General features: G+C 42.5%; 1 protein-coding gene across 8 annotated transcripts in view; it reads left to right on the top strand.

Annotated features, from left to right (window-relative positions):
- Window positions 1-18,232, top strand: part of CUNH1orf226 (chromosome unknown C1orf226 homolog) — a 385,517-nt gene that overhangs the window by 290,451 nt on the left and 76,834 nt on the right. For 7 of the 8 annotated variants that reach the window (XM_012468862.3, XM_012468858.3, XM_064370663.1 and 4 more), the window contains one exon: window positions 10,186-10,259. In XM_012468862.3, the coding sequence (XP_012324285.1) occupies window positions 10,186-10,259 (74 nt within the window). The remainder of the gene's footprint in view (window positions 1-10,185; window positions 10,260-18,232) is intronic. The other variant, XM_012468859.3, reaches the window with a different exon arrangement.

An 18,232-nucleotide genomic window follows, 5' to 3' on the forward strand; every position in this document is an offset into this window, starting at 1 on the left:
AGAGAGGTGAGAGTAGACATGACATTGTGTAAATGCACAATTTTTTCCAAGGAAATGGAATACTTGGCAAATTTCACCGATCACCATCATGATTAGGTTAAGAACTAGAGGTCTTGCCAGGTAGCTGTAGGTGTAGAGACAGCCATAGCTTGTATTCAGCCCTAAGGGAGTGGTACCACGTACAGCCTGTACATGGGTACCTGTGCCAGGCTAGTGGGTAAAAATGTTAAATAGCCCTCTCCTTCAACAATTAGCTTGTTGATTTTCACTGGGTCAGTGTGACAGGCTGGGAGGAACCCGCAGCCCAGATGAGAAGACCTGGGTTTCAGTCTTGGCTCTACCCTTCCTGGCCTGTGATTTTAAGCATGTTATTTTGTCTCTCTCAGCTTCAACTGTGGAGAGTTCAATTAGGTGATCACTTTAACTTTTCTAGCTCAAATACTCTGTGTGAGCTCTGGAACCACGCTTTTTGGTGTCTGTGTGTATATATGAGTCACCTGTATGTATTTAAGTCTTTGAGAACCTACTGGACTCAATACAAAAAACAAAACAAAAAAACAAAACAGAGCTTGGAGTCTCAGTGGATCACTGTGTTGTTGTTTCCCAACCCTCTGAGGTTCCACATCTCTGAGGCAGCCACCCAGCCTCCTCTCTCTCCCAGACTGTCTGTAACTGGTGAATGGTGATGTGTTTCCTGGCTGAGAACTGTGTATATAGGGAGTCCCTGCCCTCCAGGGAACTTTTTAGGGGCAGGAGCCATCTTTGTAAGCCCAGCACTTGCCTGGACACCTGACACACGTAGTATGTTTTCAGTAACCGTGGCTGTTCACTAGCTGTGTGATTGAACATTATTTGTGTGTGATAATGTCATTAAATTAGGAGAAAATAACTACTTAACAATTGTATCAAATGAAGTCTAGTTTGTTCCTTTTATTATATTGTCCTCCCTCTTTTTCTTCCTGTCAATTTGCCTGTTTAAAAAAAAAAAAAAAAAAAAAAAAAAACAAGGATGAGATTCTTTACCAAACATAGGAAGGCTTGCATAGAAATTGCTAATTCCGTAGTATTAATTGTAGTTGTTCATGTGTATTATACTAGTGTAGGCAGTGACCAAATATAATCAACTCTCATTGAGATGTAAAAAACATCTTTTTGGTTATAATAACAACTATCTAAAAGTGCTGTCATCTTGAACTGATGCCAACAGATAATGAATCTCAAATTCCTTATGAATCTTAGGTTGAATTTGTGATGTGAACCCAGTTACTAAGATAATTAGCTGTACTTTGATGTCTCTCAATCAGTACATTTTCTTCAACTCTCATCTAGGCTCAGGTAATTATCTTTTCCATGTATATATAATGATTAGTTATTATAATACTGGAATCACACTACAGCACCATTTGCTAGGGAGTGGAATCCTGAATAAGAAAGATTAGTCTTGAACCTCATCCAAGGGATTTTTCTAATAAAGAACCCAAAGGGCTTCAGTTTTATATGGTTTCTCTTATGAACCAATAACTTCGTTGGGATTCCCTAAGGCAACATTCTAAAAAGGCTTCATCCATTAACAAATATTCATTGTGTGCCTACAATGTTCAAGGAGCTGCATAGGTTATATAAAGATATGTATGAACCCTTCCCAGCAAAATTTTTCTTTGTCACTAATGCACACATAGGTTTGTTGCAGGTCTTATAAGATTGCATTATAGTTATTTATCTCTTTCCCCCATAAGCTGTTAGCTTTAGGGGGCAGGGACCACATCTTCCCTCAAATCTTATTTCATCTGTTTGGAAAAGTAGAAGACCAGAGGGAGCAAACTGATGCAAGTAATTACACACTGAGGTGATAATGAGAACAGCTAGTAGTAATAGTTAACACTGATGTTGAGTACCTACCGTTGCCTAGGCCTTGTTTGATGCACTTTACACTTAACAAATTTTCACAACTGTCCTATTAGGTAGATACCATTCTTACATTGTTCAAAAGCAGATTAAGCAACTTGCCTGAATCTCAGATCCCATCAGTGGTGAAGTCAAGGTTCAAACCTTGTCTTACTTAAATCCCAAGCAGGTTCTTTCCACTGCTCTGTTGCTGTGTGTTTGTACTTATCTCTTTGGACCCCTTTAGATAAAAACTACTCCATAGGAAATGCCTAATTAATTAAGCCAGGATCTTTAACTCCTAACCTGTACTCTGTCATGGGTGCATTACATCACAGGGAAATGATGTTCCTGCCCAAACAGTAGTGCTAGTTACTATGGAAACACAGAACCCAGATCGAATTGAGTAAGAAAATGAGGCACTCAGAACTATAGAACCAGAATTTAGCAGACTTAAAAAATGATTTGGTCTGATCCTCTAATTGATTCGATGTAGCAACAGAAGATAAGAGAAGTCCAGTGACTGTCCCTAGGACACACAGGTAGTTACTGACAGCCAGGGGGGTGAATCTAAGCCCTAAACTTCGTCTAGTATTCCTTCCACCATGTTGTGTTTCTTGGCCGTCTTTATTTTCTGCCACTTTAAAAACAAGCCTATGAGGAATTGTATACGTCGTGGGAGGATTTATTACTGCTTCAATTTTGAAATGCACGTTCCTATACCCGTAGGTTATACCTGACGGAGAGAGAGAGCTTTATTTTCAGTATAATCCCATTCTATCTAGAAGCCTGGAGAACTTGTCAAACTGAGTTTATATGGCCTTTGCAGGTTTTTTTTTTCTTTTTTTAAGTCACCACTGCTATTAGGTGTGTGAATAATGCTGCATGAGTAATGGTGAAGCTTGCAGGCTTTGTGATATGCCTACTGATAATTTCCAGTAGGAATAGGAAATGAGTGCCAATACAAATTTCTCCTCTACTTTAGCATTCCTGGGGAAGGGCTTCAAAGATGCCATATCCATTTCCACATGTCAAAAGGAGAAAAGACCACTGTGATAATTAGTCCTGACTCTGTTTTATCTTCTTGGCACTGTTCCAGGAAGATCTACCTCTAAATCCATTCCCACATAACATTCCTTGCCAGGAGCTTTTAGAATGACAAAGTGGCTATGAATTTCCATGGAGGACTTGACGTCTGCACTCAACAGATAAAGGAAAGAGAGGGTCCTCTATCAAAGATGGATTTGCCTCATTCAGTGGTCTTATAAAAGCATACAGAGCAAACCCTTATCCCCTTCCTCTGTGGAAAGCAAAGAACTTCCTGGCAGTGGTGAGTGAAAGACTGATTTCATCATTTGGAGTTGCAGACCATGGGGCTACAGGTAGAAGAGTTGGATTTTATTTATGACTGGACTAGGTGGCCTTGGAGGGAAATAAGTCAACTTCTCTGAGCCTCAACGTTCCTTTTTAATGTGGAGATCAGTAATCTAACAGTGTTATGTAGAAGTTCTTTCCCTAAATGGAGGAAAGGGCTGGGCACAGTGGCTCACACCTCTAATCCTAGCACTTTGGGAGGCTGAGGTGGGCAGAGCACGAGGTCAGGAGTTTGAGACCAGTCTGACCTATATGGTGAAACCCCATCTCTACTAAATATACAAAAATTAGCCGGGCGTGGTGGCGTGCACCTGTAATCCCAGCTACTCAGGAGGCTGAGGCTAGAGAATTGCTTGAATCCGGGAGACAGAGGCTGCAGTGAGCTGAGATTGTGCCACTGCACTTCAGCCTGGGTGACAGAGCAAGACTCTGTCTCAAAAAAAAATGGAGGACTTTGGGAGGCCGAGGCGGGTGGATCACGAGGTCAAGAGATCGAGACCATCCTGGCCAACATGGTGAAACCCCATCTTACTAAAAATACAAAAAAATTAGCTGGGTGTGGTGGCGTGTGCCTGTAGCCCCAGCTACTCGGGAGGCTGAGGCAGGAGAATTGCTTGAACCCGGGAGGCGGAGGTTGCTGTGAGCCAAGGTCACACCACTGCACTCCAGCCTGGCACCTGGTGCCAGAGTGAGACTCTGTCTCAAAAAAAAAAAAAAAAAAAAAAAAAGGAGGAAAGGACTTTTTTCCCCATATCAACTATGAGAATAAAAATGTGAAGCAGATACAGATGACTTTCCTGTATCTTTGCTTTCTCACCTCCTCACTTTCTGTTAGTCTGGGAAGTGGATGCCAAGACAGTGTTAAATGCCTGTGGGAGAAATGGGGAAAGCATCTGAGAAAGGCTGGAAGGGCTGTCAGGCTGCAGGGAGGTCTGCCCCTGAGTGCAAGAGAGAGGGGAGGAAGGAAGGAAGGAAGGTTAGCGAAAGGGTCCTGACTGCAGTGCTGTTTGAGGAAGGCTTGGCAAGGCTTCAGGGAGTCCTAAAGCCAAAGTTGTCTGTCAAGACCCCACATCTCCTAGGGACGTACCTGCCTTAGTAACCCTCCATGCTCGGTCACTGGCTGGAGCAGCCTGTGGAAAGCATGGCTCCTGGACCAACACGATGATAGATTTCAAAGTGCAGCAGCGGGGGCCCTTGGGTGGACCTCCCTGTGACTGGTGGTCTGTGGGGTACACGCTATGACCACACTATCCTTTCTCCAGAAAATGTTTACTAACCAACATATGAAGTGGAACCTTCCTTCAAGTTAAGCTGTTCCTTCTATCTCATTGACTTTTAAAAATACCCTGGAATAAGGAATTTATGAACAAAGAGAAGAGGGGAAGGGAGGAGGTGGCACAGAGAGACAGGTTAATAAATTCTCATATAGAGGCCTCCTAAAAGGCTCAGCAGTGCCATGGATGTCCTTGGCAGGCATGGAGGGGACAGGAGTGTAAGAGAAAGGAATTACACGTATCCACATAGAGTTGGGGCATGGCAGAATGCCAGGCAGTTGCCCCTAGGGCTAATTAATCTTCTCCACAAGGCACTCCCTCCCCACTCACAGTTTTTTCTCCATTTGCTTTATTTCTGGAGTAAGTGAAGAGGCAGATCTTTGTCTCCTTGAGCACTTAGCATATTGGCCTCGCTGCCCTGCTGCTGCTGCTCCTAGTGCTCGTGCTCCAGTGGGAACCCTGCCTGAGCCTGGACTCGCGGTGGAAGGAGGTTGAAGACAAGCCCTGCTGGTGCCCAATCCTGCTGGTTCCCTGGGCTGTTTGCTGTAAATAAGGCTGTGAAAGGCCTTCTTACCCCAGAAGGCACTCAGAGAGGTGCTGATACCTTTAGAGGTGTGTGTCCCCTCCCTTCCGCCTCTTTCCCATCCTCCTTCCTTCCACTCCCGTCTGTACTGAAAATGTCCTCACTTCCTGGCGTATCATGGAGACCACAGCTGATCCTGGACAGTGAGTAGCAAAACCGAAATCACAGCTACCAAGACTCCAAGTCTTTATTTTCAAGCATTTAAAAAAAAAAAAAGGAAAAAAAAGACTTCAAGTATAGCTTAGAGCTATGAGGTTTTCTGAAGACAGTTAAACTGAGTTTGGCTATAGTTATTGTTCAGTAATACAACTCTGTCCTGTCTATGTTTGAAGCCAACTTTGATTTATAATCCCATAGGTCTGGGAAATTCATTTTTCTTTCTATTTTCCTTCTCTCAATTCAAATTTTTTTTCTAATTGTTTTTCCTTAGAAGAGTATTTCCGTATAGAAAAGTGAGGAAGGGCTGGTTTGTTTATGTTGTTTTGGTGTTTTTTAAAAAAACTTGCAAAATAGAGGCAATAAGAGAAACAATTTCAGACCAAGAGAGGGGAAGAATCAAATCGCTCTTGAATCAAGACATTAGTGATGATCATAAAGTCACATGAGATATGTGAAGCGGGACCTCCCTCTCAGTGAAGCCGTTCATGATACTGCATTGCCTCAGAATTGTGCTAGAGTGGTGGAGTCAGCACTAGCCCAAACATCAGGAGAATTTGGTTTTAGTCTTGGCTGGGCTACACCTTGCTTGAGTGACTATACTCCTCGGGGTATTATTTGAAAGAGGCGGCGCGAAGGTAGACCCTTTAGTTCTAAAGTTCTTGGACTGTCATTCAGGCCTTGAGGATATTGGGTTAAAAAGCTCTTGATGATTTCCTGATCTCTTCATAGATTTAATATTTTTCAACCAAGGATGAAGGTCTGTAAAGTGACAGACAGGACTAGATTTTAATGAGATCTTCAGAAAAGGAAAATAAGTAAGTAGGTGAAAAGATCTCTGTGGTTTTCCCCCTCCTCAGGACATTGTATATGGGTGATAGGACCTCTTTTAAAAGTAAAGTATGTTTTGGCTTCTGTAGACCCTGCCAATGCTCATTATTAAATTAATACAAAGGGCCCTGGGAGCCTGGTTTCACTGTCCTCCTATTCACATCTGCCAGAGAACGAAAATAGTTGTTCTGTATTATTTTGCCTCATTATTCTTTCCTTTTAATGAATATCTTAGTTACATTCTGTAGAATTGCCGAGAAGAGCCTCGCTCAGGTTAGCTTTGATAATGGAGGCGCATGGCAAGGCTTGGAGGAAACACGAGCTGGCGCCCGACGCATCTTCTCTCTCGGTGTTGCGGCCGGTGTGAGTGGAAATAGAGTCACAGGTCACAAAAACTGTCCACCATGACTGGGGCTCAGCCTAGACTCCATTTAGGATTTGATATTTCCCAAAGAGAGGATTCGATTGGGGAGAGTTGGGTCTTTTTACCCTAGAGCTCAGTGATTGGGTGATCGAATGCCAGCCCCTTGCTGGCTCCGCGTGGTCAGTCAGGTGGGGATCCTGACCCCAGACAGGCACGGCCAGGTTAGCACAGTTGGCCTTCTCAGACTCACACAGCATGCACCAAATCACCCTCATTCAGACCCTCTTTGGGGCTGCTTTCCTCAGAAGGGGACAGGGCATGTGGCTGTGTCATGGAGTTTCCTGGCCTCTTTAGTATATCGGGTCAGTGGCTCCTCTCAGCCACTTTGAAAATCACAGCAGAGCTGCAAGGACCGTTAGGAGCAGACTATCCTGATGGTAAGAACATGAGAGAAGGAAAGATGCATTCCCTCAGGAGCAGAGCACGTCTGTGGATGCCCCACCAAGTGTTTAAGCCACGGCAGCCACTTCCTGAGTATGCTGAAGTGGACCCTGGCCTGAGACAGTGGTTAATGAGACCATGGTCAGTTGACTCTTTGAAATGTAAGGGGACCTTCCGTTGCCAGGCCTGAGACTCCAGAGGAGTATGTGGTGTGTGGAAGAGACCCTCTGGTTGAGGATTTCAGTCCAACCTTTCTTTGGTGTATGGCAGTGGCTGTCAACCCTAGGGTCACATCAGAACCACTTGAAATGCTTGTTAAAGCTATAGATTGTGGGGCCTCACCTCCAACCCACTGTATTCATATCTCTAAAGAGGTGGAGCCGAGGCAACTGTAGTTTTAAGAAAACATGGCAGATATGGGAACCAGACTTTTGCTTCTGGGAAGACCAAGTAGATGCGCTTTACCCTATTCCTCCTGCTAAGTACGGCAGAAAACCCTAGACATTACATATAAAATAAACATCAGAAGATTCTGAGAGGCAGAGAGAGCACAGCCTGGCTAGGAACCTAGGGACCTACAAATTACGTAGTTGTGAATTCCCTGGGTTTCTTTTCACCTCATATATCCCAGATACAGAGCTGAAGAAGTTGGCAACTCACGCATGCCAGTGGGAACAGACATCAAAGCCCCAACAAAAGCCTACACTCTCCAGCCAAAGAGGAGGAAAGGGGCAGCATAACAAGGCAGAAAACTGTCCACAATAACCACTCTCCTCCAAACAAACAATCCATGGAAGACCGGCCTCACCACCACCCAGGCCCCCATGGCTGAGCTGGAGCCCAGGCTTCCACCCTTGGTGGGCTGTAATGAGGTGCCCCAACACCCCCTCCGGGTGGTGCCACAGGAGGCCAAGAAAAGTACCAGGCCCTTCATCCCTGCCAGCTGGTAATGAGTGTCCCCACCACCCTTCACGCTCCTGTTTCCCAGGTGGTGTCTGTCGAGAAGCTACCCTTCCACCAGTGACCTGCAGTCATGAAGCCACTCTGTGTGCATGTTGTCAGCAGATGCCATGTGGGAACTCCAAGGCACTCCTATCCCCATAAACCAGGGTGGTGTCATTGGAGGCCCAGTGGGGACCTAGAACTCCCACCCACACCCAGCAGTAATGAGGACCGTGTTTTCCCCTGTGTATCTGCAGAAGCCAAGTGGGAACCTGGCCTTAACTCCCTCCTGGGGGTAATCAGGTGGCATCCTACACCCTCCCCTGTTTAGTGTCACAGTAAGACAGTGAATGCAGAAAGTTTAAATAACATCTAGACTCTTAAATGTCTAGGCTTCAATTGAAAATCACTTACCATACCAGGAATGAGGAAAATATCAACCTCTGTGAAAAAAAAAAAAGACAATCAATTGGTGCTAACACCAAGATAACAGAGATGTTAGAATTATCTGACAAAGATTTCGAGGGGCCATCACAAACATGCTTCCATGAGCAGCTGCAAAAACTCTTAAAACAAATGAAAAAGTAGAATCTCGGCAAAGAAAAAGAAGAAATAACCAAATAGGGATCTTAGAACTGAAAAATACAACAGCTAAAATAAGCTCAATAGATGGACTCCACAGCTTTACAAATACTGCTTTGCTAACTGCATTGAATTAATAGTGCAGGTAGAATATGTGGTCATGGCTATAGATGTGGCTTAATCTATTACTTATGTCATAAAGATTTTGCCCTGAGATCAAATCATCTTTTAAGCATATTATGATATTTTGCTGTTTGAAGGACCATTATGGAGAACAATGATACTGGATGATTACAATATGCATGCTGATATTTGGGCTTTAACTGAAAAATTTCAGTGCATCAGTTCGAAACCAGTTCGAAGCTCATTATGAGGTCATTAAAAAAAGTGCTATAAACCAGTCTTTGCTGGGTTAGAGGGAGTGTCATGGCTGGAACATTAAAAGGCTGTTTCTCTACACCATGCTGATCAGGGATCTGGTTCATTTTACCAGGTTTTTTGGGGGAATACTGGTAAGAAGAATACATACCAAGAAAATCAACTATGGTAGCAGGTCGTCTGGAAAACTTGTCTAGTGAGGGATGTTTACAAAACCTGGGATTATTTAGTATAAAGATGATCTGGACTTGCTGTATTTATATACATATGAAGAGATTCTTACTTAGAAAAGAAATCAGTCTCCTTCTTCTATGTTGCTCCATATTGGGCATTCATATATTAAAATTTTTATAGGGTAGTCAGTAGCAATTATAGGAAGGTATCTTTTTAAAGAAAAAATTTAGTTTTTGAATGTAACTGAAGTTTTGTTGTCTACAAAACAGTGTTTGATATTGGATGTTTTTAAACCAGTCTGAAATCCATCTCTATGGGTGGTATTGGTATTGAATAAAAATTCAGGGATTAAATGGTGTGTATGTGTGTGCACACACGTGTATGTGTAGTAATGTGTTTAGGTAAAGCTGATGACAATGCTTTTTCCTAATGTCACTGTAGGAGCCTGGACATGATTTCCCCCAGTCCCTGGTAGAGGCCTAACCACCTCCAAAGCCCAGCATGTTTGGACAGTGGCCACCCTGTGCTGAGAAATCCATATAGCTAAAAGCGTTCAATTAATCCACTATATACTCCTCATCCTTTCTCCTCTCTTGAGTCCTTCTTTCATAGACGAATGTGTTCTTCCCCAATTTTCCTGCACAGCAGTCTCTCTGACAAAGGATAGAGCAGGATTCTCTGTCCCTGCACCTGCAGTTCGGACCTGAGGGGTTGTAGTTGGCTGCTGACCCTAATGTCCCCCAACAATGAGGTGCTTCTCACCTCAGCAAGCACTGCGATTGAATCCATTCTCCTCCAGCTCCTCATCCCCAACTTAGAGGGTCTCTTTTGTGTTCACTGTAAGTTAGGTTTAAAATGAATAGCCTTTTAGGAGTCACTCTGCAAATGTACCAGTTAACTTACCTGGCTTGTCTGGAGCTCCACACTACTGCCCCCACTTTACCCCCTGTGTTTCCTGAGGCTTTCTTGGCTCCTGCCTACCCTCCGAGCCTGGAGAGACACTCTCCTAAACTGCTTGGAGAAAACTGCTCAGACTAGACACTTGACATTTTCCACTCGTCCTTTTGGAGCAATCAACTCCAGGCCTTTTAGAGGGAAAAAGTCAGGTCAGGAGCAAAATGCGTGTGTTTGCATAAGTATTCATAGCTCAGTGTGTGCCCTGGTTCTGTAACTGAGGACAAGCCTAACTTATTCATTTACAGCTTCTTTTATTGCAGAAAAAGGAATGGACATGGGATGAGAGCAAGATGCTGGTGATGCAGGACCCCATCTACAGGTAAGAGCCCAGTCCAGCACCCAAGATATCACTGAGCCCGAGTCCCCCTGCCCTCTTCTAGAGCCACCTGTCAGGATGGTGGATCCAGGCAAATTTAAATAAACTTCTATGCTTTTCCCTTCTGCCTTCTGTGTTTTTCCCTGTTGCCTCTGTTAGATGTGAATACAAGATGTAAATCTGCCTTATCATTCTGGTCATGCTTGATTGCATTAAGGAAGCTGTGGAGGATTTCTGCTTGATGTTTAATTTAAACCTCTCTGTTGTAATTGGAGACCTTTTATTTGTGCTAGTGTTGTCCTGACTTAAATTCTATAATTGCATATATATTGATCAAAATAAGAAAACTAGGTTATTCCATTGCCCTATGCTAACAATTTCCCAGAGTTATCTCTTACACCTCTCTGCCCCTTCAGAAATTGAGCATATGCTCACAAAACAAGAGCTTTGTGAGCATGCAGAAATGTATCTTCAGGTCTGAATGTTTTTGTCTCTCCAAAATTTGTATGTTGAAATCCTAACCCCCAAGATGATGGTATTAGGAGTTGAGACCTTTGGAGGTGATGAAGTCATGAGGGTGGGGCCCTCATGTTTGGGATTAGTGACCTTATATTATAAAAAGAGGCCCCAGAAAACTGGCCTCATGATGGTGTCCTTCCCCTATGGGAGGACACAGCTAGAAGGCAGGCCCTCACCAGACGCTGAATCTGCCAGCATCTTAATCTTAAACTTCCCAGCCTCCAGGACTGTGAAAAATAAACTGTTATTTATAAGCCGGCCATTTTCTGGTATTTTATTTTAGCAGACCGAACTGACACACACCCAGAAATTGCTTTTACAAGAAGACTGGTATGATTCTTCTAGAGATTGGATGGCTGCCATCCATGTGTATTGTCCTGGGCAGAAGAATATCAGATAGCAAGAACATGTAGAAAGCCAGGCTCTCCCAGGAGTCATAGCAGGAGCTTGAGTCATGGGTGTCATTCTTGTGTCCCGGATCTCTGCAGACCAAGCCCCACCTCCTTCCTGTTTTCTTCACTGGGAGAATGGTCATTCATTTAGGAATTTGGAGATCTAGATTTAGGTTTTGATTTTGTCTGCTCTCAAATTATTGCCATGCCTTTGTCAACAAAGTGGATAAAGTTTGGAACTCAATGTGTGAAGTTGGCCACATGGTGGCCCTGCCTTTTAAAGAGCAGATGTTTGTGAAATGGAATGTCCATTCATTCAAACAAATATGCAGGTGTGAAATACTCCTGGCAGGTACTGTGCTAGTTAATTTCGTAGATTACTAAACTAAATGAGTTGCAGTCCCTTGTTCTCAGGGAGTTTTAAACTAGTAGGAAACAGACATGTCACTGAGGTATAAGATAGTATGTCTGACAAAATGAATTTCTTCTTCTGTGTTCCTGTAGTGCAGTTTAACGTTTTTTTGAAATACTTGTTATAGTGTTTTGTTACTTTTTTAAAAAACAAATGTCAATTTTTTGTCACTAGCCTGTTATGCTCTTGAGGGGAAAAAATCTACGCCCTTCTACTCACTTTTGTATATCTAGCGCCAAGCCTGTGTCTGGCCCAAATGAAGCACTTAATACGTGTGCAATGGTGGATGGATAAATGCATTGAATTAATATCTGAAAATTAACATAAGTGTTATGGTGATTCACCAAAGGGAACAATTACCTTCTACTTGGGTGATGAGAAAAGGCTTTAAGAAACAGATTGCATTAGAAGTTGGCTTGAAGAATGTGGATGGGCAGGCCTCTATGATACGCATTTTGTAAAAGGAAGAGTTTCTTGGCTTCATTTTTTTTAATGCTAGCACCATATAAGGAAAAAAGTGACCTCCTTATGGATGCTGATCATAAGTTTGAGTTCTGCCTTTTGCTGGTTGAAAGAAAGGACTTTCCCCAAAGTTTTCACATATCCCAAGTAAGTGCTGATTTTGCTTATTTTTTAACAGCTTCATTGAGGTATAACTGGCATGCAAAAATCAAACGTACTTAAAGTTGAATAATTTGGTGAGTAAATCTCAGTCAAGACAGTGAATATATCTATCACCCCACAAGTTTCCTTGTGCTTTTTTTGTACCCCTTCCCTCCCCATCCCTCCGCCACCTCACCGCCAACCTCAGTTCCCACATTCCCAAGCTACCACTGATCTCCTTTCTCTTATTGATGAGTCTGCATCCTCTAGAATTTTGTATAAACAGAATCAACAGTATATTCTGTCTTTTGGGAGGAGCTGGCTTCTTTCACTCAGCATAATTTATTTTGAAATTCATTCCTTGTCATTGCATGTATCAGCAGTTCATCCGTTTTTATTACAGAACAGTGATTTGTTGTATGGGTATATCACAGCTTGCCTAGCCATTCATGTGTTCGTGAACGTTTTTGGTGGTTTTCAGTTTTGGGCCATTACTATCAAATGTTCATTAAGTCATATGGTAGGTATACATTTAACTTTTAAAGAACTTGCCAGATTGCTCTCTAAAGGGATACCACCAGTAGTGTACAAGAGTCCCAATTTCTCCATATCTGCCAATATCTGGTATTGTCAGTCCTTTTAATTTTAGCCCTTCAAATATGTGTTTATTCATATCTCTTTGTGGTTTTAATTTGCATTTTCCTAATGACTGATATTAAATATCATCTTTTTGTTTGTTTTGAGTCAGGGTCTTGCTGCCACCCAGGCTGGCGTATCAGTGGTGTAATCATGGCTCACTGCAAAATACAAAAATTAGCCAGGCGTGGTGGCAGGTGCCTATAATTCCAGCTACTCAGGAGGCTGAGGCAGGAGAATTGCTTGGACCCGGGGGGCAGAGGCTGCAGTGAGCCAAGATCACACCAGTGTATGCCACCCTGGGCAACAGAGTGAGACTTTGTTTCAAAAAAAAAAAAGAATAGTTTTATCCAAGTCACTGATAAGGCTGTTGAATACAACAGTGGTAGGCCTGGAAAATAGAGACTTTGTGTTTTTTCTCTTTTATTTATTTTGGATTTCCTTTTCTTTCCTAATCTGCTTATTCTACTGTTTCTGGCTTCAAGGGCATGCTTCCTAGAAAAAAATTAACTAATTAGTATTGGAGTAGTTGTACTGTTAAGGAAGTCACTGTGCTTTTGAGTTTCAGTTTTCCTGCCTTAGCATCCTCTGTCCTAGTCTTATGGGCGGACACTGGTGGAATTAACACGTTTGACTAAATTAGTCCCTAGGCCGTTTATGTTCCTTGAAATGAGTGACTAGACTAACAAACAAACATCCTGTTTAAAACTAGTGGAAGTAAATTAACCTGACCTGAAGTCTTTAGGAGCCAGAATGGAAGTAATTCTCCAGTTATTAGTTTAAATGATCAAATTAGGTAAAGTCTCCATTAGGAGTTCCAGCCAGTCTCCAAAAATGGCATCCATTAACATCCAAATAGTGACATGATTAAGAATTAGAAGTCTATTCCAACTTTGGCTTTCTACATTGATCAATGTTTTGATTTTAAGCAAGTAAAAGATAAATTATTCAGGGCTAACTAGAGAAGGGAAGAAGGGCTGCGTGGAGAGGTAATGTGTTTTGTTGTTCATTGTGCTAGGCACTAGGGGAAACACTGATGTATCAGCCTGGGTGCAGTCAGGAGACAGAAACCACATAGTGATGTAAACAGAAGAAATTTATTACGAAGTACTATTAAACTATAATAAAAGAGTACCTAGAAGGTGTAAAGAGGAGAGTACCCAAGGCAGCAGAAACTTGGAAGGTAGACCCCATCCCAAGATGCCCTTTAGACATTAATGCAGATAGTGTGACTACAGCTACTGAGGGCAGAGAAATTCACTGGATTGCCTATGTCAGAGCTGGTCCCAGTTGCAGAGAAAACAGAAAGCAATCCTCCAGGGCTTAGGTGCAGTTGATCTGCAGCTGGTAGCTGGGCACACAGGTGGAGTTGGGGTATGGCTGTGGGTGACAGGCATAAAGTATGCAATGTGTGTGTCAGGAGAGCTGTGAAAAACAGACCTGAGGGGCAGGGGGAAGGCTAGCAGAGAGAGTTAGAGCATCACTGTGGATGGGAGGCCCAGAACACCCGGTGTCTGCTTCAGGAGGGATGTGGGGCGGTGATCACCAGGCTGGGCTGGTGCTGAGGTTACTGAGGGACATGTGTTCTGGACATGCATACCACTGGATGTCCTCATATCCACACCACTGATGGGCTGTGCAGCTGGACCAAGAGAAGCCTTTTCTTTCTGTCATGTTGCCCCTCCATTCTCCAGAGGAATCTTAGCATCGTGCTGCTGTACAGGAGATGTGCTTAAAGGAATTCCATCCATTACCAAAGAGCTTGTATTGAAAGGTAAATTTGGAGCTGGGTAGCAATAAATTGGTACAGGTGGTTACTAGAACACAGTCCTACCCTCAAGGAATATGGTCAGATAGAACTTTACATGTGTTACTTCACTTAATCCCAACAACCCTGAATGGTAGAATGGTAGAATCTGTCATTCTCATTCTTAAGACAAAGAAATCAAGCTTCAGTGATATTGGGCAACATCCCCACGGTCACACAGCTGTTGCATGGTTAGAGAGCTGTCAGGCACTCACACTTCTGTCCATTTTGTTTTACCTCTGTTCTCAGCGCTATCCACCTTTAAAGGTGCCTCATTCATAAGCTTGTATATTCTGTTTTTGTTATAAAAATTCGATGTAAAAATGCAGGACAAACTACCTTTTAAGGTAAATGAGGATTTGATAGAGCTATTCTGTGATATTTGGAATTTCTTGGGAAATCAGGATACCCATGTAGTATGTTTCACTTCATTAACAAACAGGACTTTAAATGATCAAGATGGGCAAGATTCAGGAAAGATGGGTATTGCTGAGATTCAGGAAGTACATCGAACTACAAACACATCGAACTACAAGAAATCAGTTCTTAAACTCTAGACTCAGTAATGAAATGACAGAATGTTAAAGATTTTAAAACCAGCTAAAGGGGAAAATATATATTGCCTACAAAGAAACAATTTTTTGATGGCAAAAAAACAAATGTAAGACAGAAGACGGTGAATTATCTTTAACAATATGGTAAGTTAAGTGCTTATCAAGTGCTGCAGCTTAGAAAGTACTCCTTAAATACCTCTTTATTATGGAAGTAAGGTAGAAAAAGTCCTGGGCAGCTTTTGTAAAGACTTGGAAATAAATGAAAAGAGCATCCATCCTTACAGGAGAATGAGTAGTTCAGAGTACAGACAGAAGAAAGACTTGCATTTGTCAGATAGAAGAGGTGGTGACTTCTGCAAAGCAGTTTCAGTAGAGAGGGGGGGACAGTCATTTAATTACTTGGTAGTGAAAGAAAGAACCATGGTATGGTGAATTACAGCTTAACAATGAGATCAAATAAATATATATTTTAAAAAGAGGAGCTAGTAATGCCCTTATAAAGGGAGAATGAAAAGTTCCTATGGGGATAAAAATGTAAGGTTTTTAAAGTGTGTGTAATTTTAAGTATTATTATTTTTTCAAAATGTGCTTATATACAGTCCTGATCTGGGATATATAAGTGGAATCATAATTATGAGATAAGGGAAATATTATCATAATTTAGTCACTATATTGTTTTGTGGAGCCAAAAAGCACTGTCAGGATTTAAGGAGTCTTAAAGATACCTCTCCAAAATCCATGCTGTCCCTCCAAAATCAGAGACCTCCCAGATAGAGATGACTCTATATCTTCCCTTCCTCCACATCGTCACATGCCCCAAGCTCCAACTTGAATCCTGGAATGGATTCCCTTTTCTCCATTCCCTTTAGATTCTGGAAGGGGTCCAAGGCACAAAGGACTATAAATCAGGGAAGGAGGTGTATCCCTTTCTTTATACATACATGTCTCTTGCTCTTTGTGTGATTTATAAGTGATACAGTGACATCTGCACCTTCCCATACTATTTCTGTAAGGATGAGCGTCTTCTCTTCCTCCAGCCTCCCATTGCCTGAGGTTTTTGAGCAGCCTCTGCTAAACTGAGAAAACTGATCATCAGGGATGCAGAGGCGGCACAGCCTATAGATCTTTTTCTAACTTCTCATATCATTTCTGGGCCAGCCCATCTAGCAGATATGAGTGTTCATCACTCTAGTCATGAGTCATGTTTCATGTAGAGTTGATGTTTTTATTTCCTCCAGCTTCAAAACCTTTCATTGATAGTGCCTTTTCATACATATGCATGAGTAGGAATTACCCAATTTTACGCATGGAGAATCTTATGAACTAGGAAGGGGAAGGAAGTACCATTCATGCTGTCTGGCTTCTGTTAGTTCCCAGGGCTACTCAGCAATCCCTTATTCACCCTGGTAGATGGTCCCATCATAATGCCCTTTTCACCTTCTACCTGTCAACCCTGTATACCCTCACTTTCCGTAGGTGACCCCCCCACCACACTGCTCTGAGGTTCCTCAGCTGTCCTCTCCTCCCTTAGGACATCTTGGTGTCACTACCAACTGTCTCTCTGTCCACGGCCTCTCTCTCTTTTCTGGACCCATCTTTGCTTGTTTCTTCAGCATCTTGAGCTGTGAACTACACTCTGTCTCTCTGTCTTCCTGGATTCCCTCTTTTTCCCTACAAATTTGTTCAACTCTCTCCTATCCTCCTTTTAACCCAGCAAACCCCACCCAAGAGCCCATCTTCTGTTAACCCTTCCTTTCTCCCAAAGCCCTGGGTATGTCTTCATCAGGACCACCATCTTGTAGGTCCTCATGGCCTGGCCTTGCTGTCCACCACTTACTTCACAGAAACGGCCCCCTCCACGTTTACCCATATGTTCCCCACACCTCCAAACACACAGCACATTCTTCTGTTCTTCTGCATTGCCCTGTAGTATCATCTACCACTTCTCATTTCTCCTATTTCTGTTTTTTGCCTCCCTCTCGTTTCTTTCAACCCTACATAGTTATATGTATTCTTTATCTTTCTGAAGGGAAATTTCTGGATTGTAGTGTTTATCCCGCCTTATAGGGTGCAAAAAGTCCCTTGTGCTTAGTGAGTCTCTGTAAATACTTACAATGGATGATGGATGAATCTCTAGCAAGGGATTGATGACTTATAAATCATTGGGGGCATGGTGGCTCCAACTCATACGTACATATTAGCACATATGTCCAAGACCTTTCTTTTTCTCTCTGCTTCTTTCTTTTACCCTTTCTTTTCACAAGCCATTGCATCTCTGTATGTAGAAAGCACTTGGAATGCAAGACAAACAGGGTGTCCGCCATGTCCTCAAGGATCTCACTGTGACTTCTATTATACTTTCCATGATGGTTTTTAAATAAATGTTCAGGGGAAGATGAGGGATAAGTTTTAAAATGACCAAATAATACATAACTCTTACTAAAAAGAGTTAAGAGTTTTATAAAGGAAAGTGTCCATTTTCTTTCTTCAACACCTATTCCTTCTAGTACTGCTCCACATGCAAATATATTGACACTCAGATATTCCTTCAAAGTCTAATATTCTACATTTAGTTTTGAATTATCCTGTTTTTCTCTCAGTAATGTATCAAGAGCTTCCTCCCACATCTGTACTTACAGTCTTCCCCTGATGGCTTTGGCTCTGAGAGTTCCAAAGTGAAAGTGGTATTTTAGGAAAACCAGACTGGCTTGGAATGTAACCCATCCCAAACAGAGAGAAACTCCTGTCAGTGAGATGGACTGGAGAGATTGCTTGGGGATCTGAGTATAATGGGAAGAGTATCTGGGTCTGGCCAAACTGGGTGACAGCAGTAGAAATGCATAGAAAGAAGTCAACCTGTGGGCTGTTGTAAGCATGGACCATTCAGACTAGTGGTGCCTGAATATAGAGTAAGCGAGGGAGGGAGAGGAGGGCCCAGTGATCTCAGGTTGTTGAAGCTTCATTGCTTTTACCTTTTCCTTTTCTGAGGGCTTTCTGCCTCTGCTGGCCTCCCATTTGATTTTAAATTCAGTCATCATGAAAAATAGAAATTT

This window comes from Aotus nancymaae, unplaced genomic scaffold, assembly GCF_030222135.1.
Source record: "Aotus nancymaae isolate 86718 unplaced genomic scaffold, 86718_ANA_hifiasm-v0.15.2.pri h1tg000108l, whole genome shotgun sequence".
Classification (NCBI taxonomy): Eukaryota; Metazoa; Chordata; class Mammalia; order Primates; family Aotidae; genus Aotus; species Aotus nancymaae.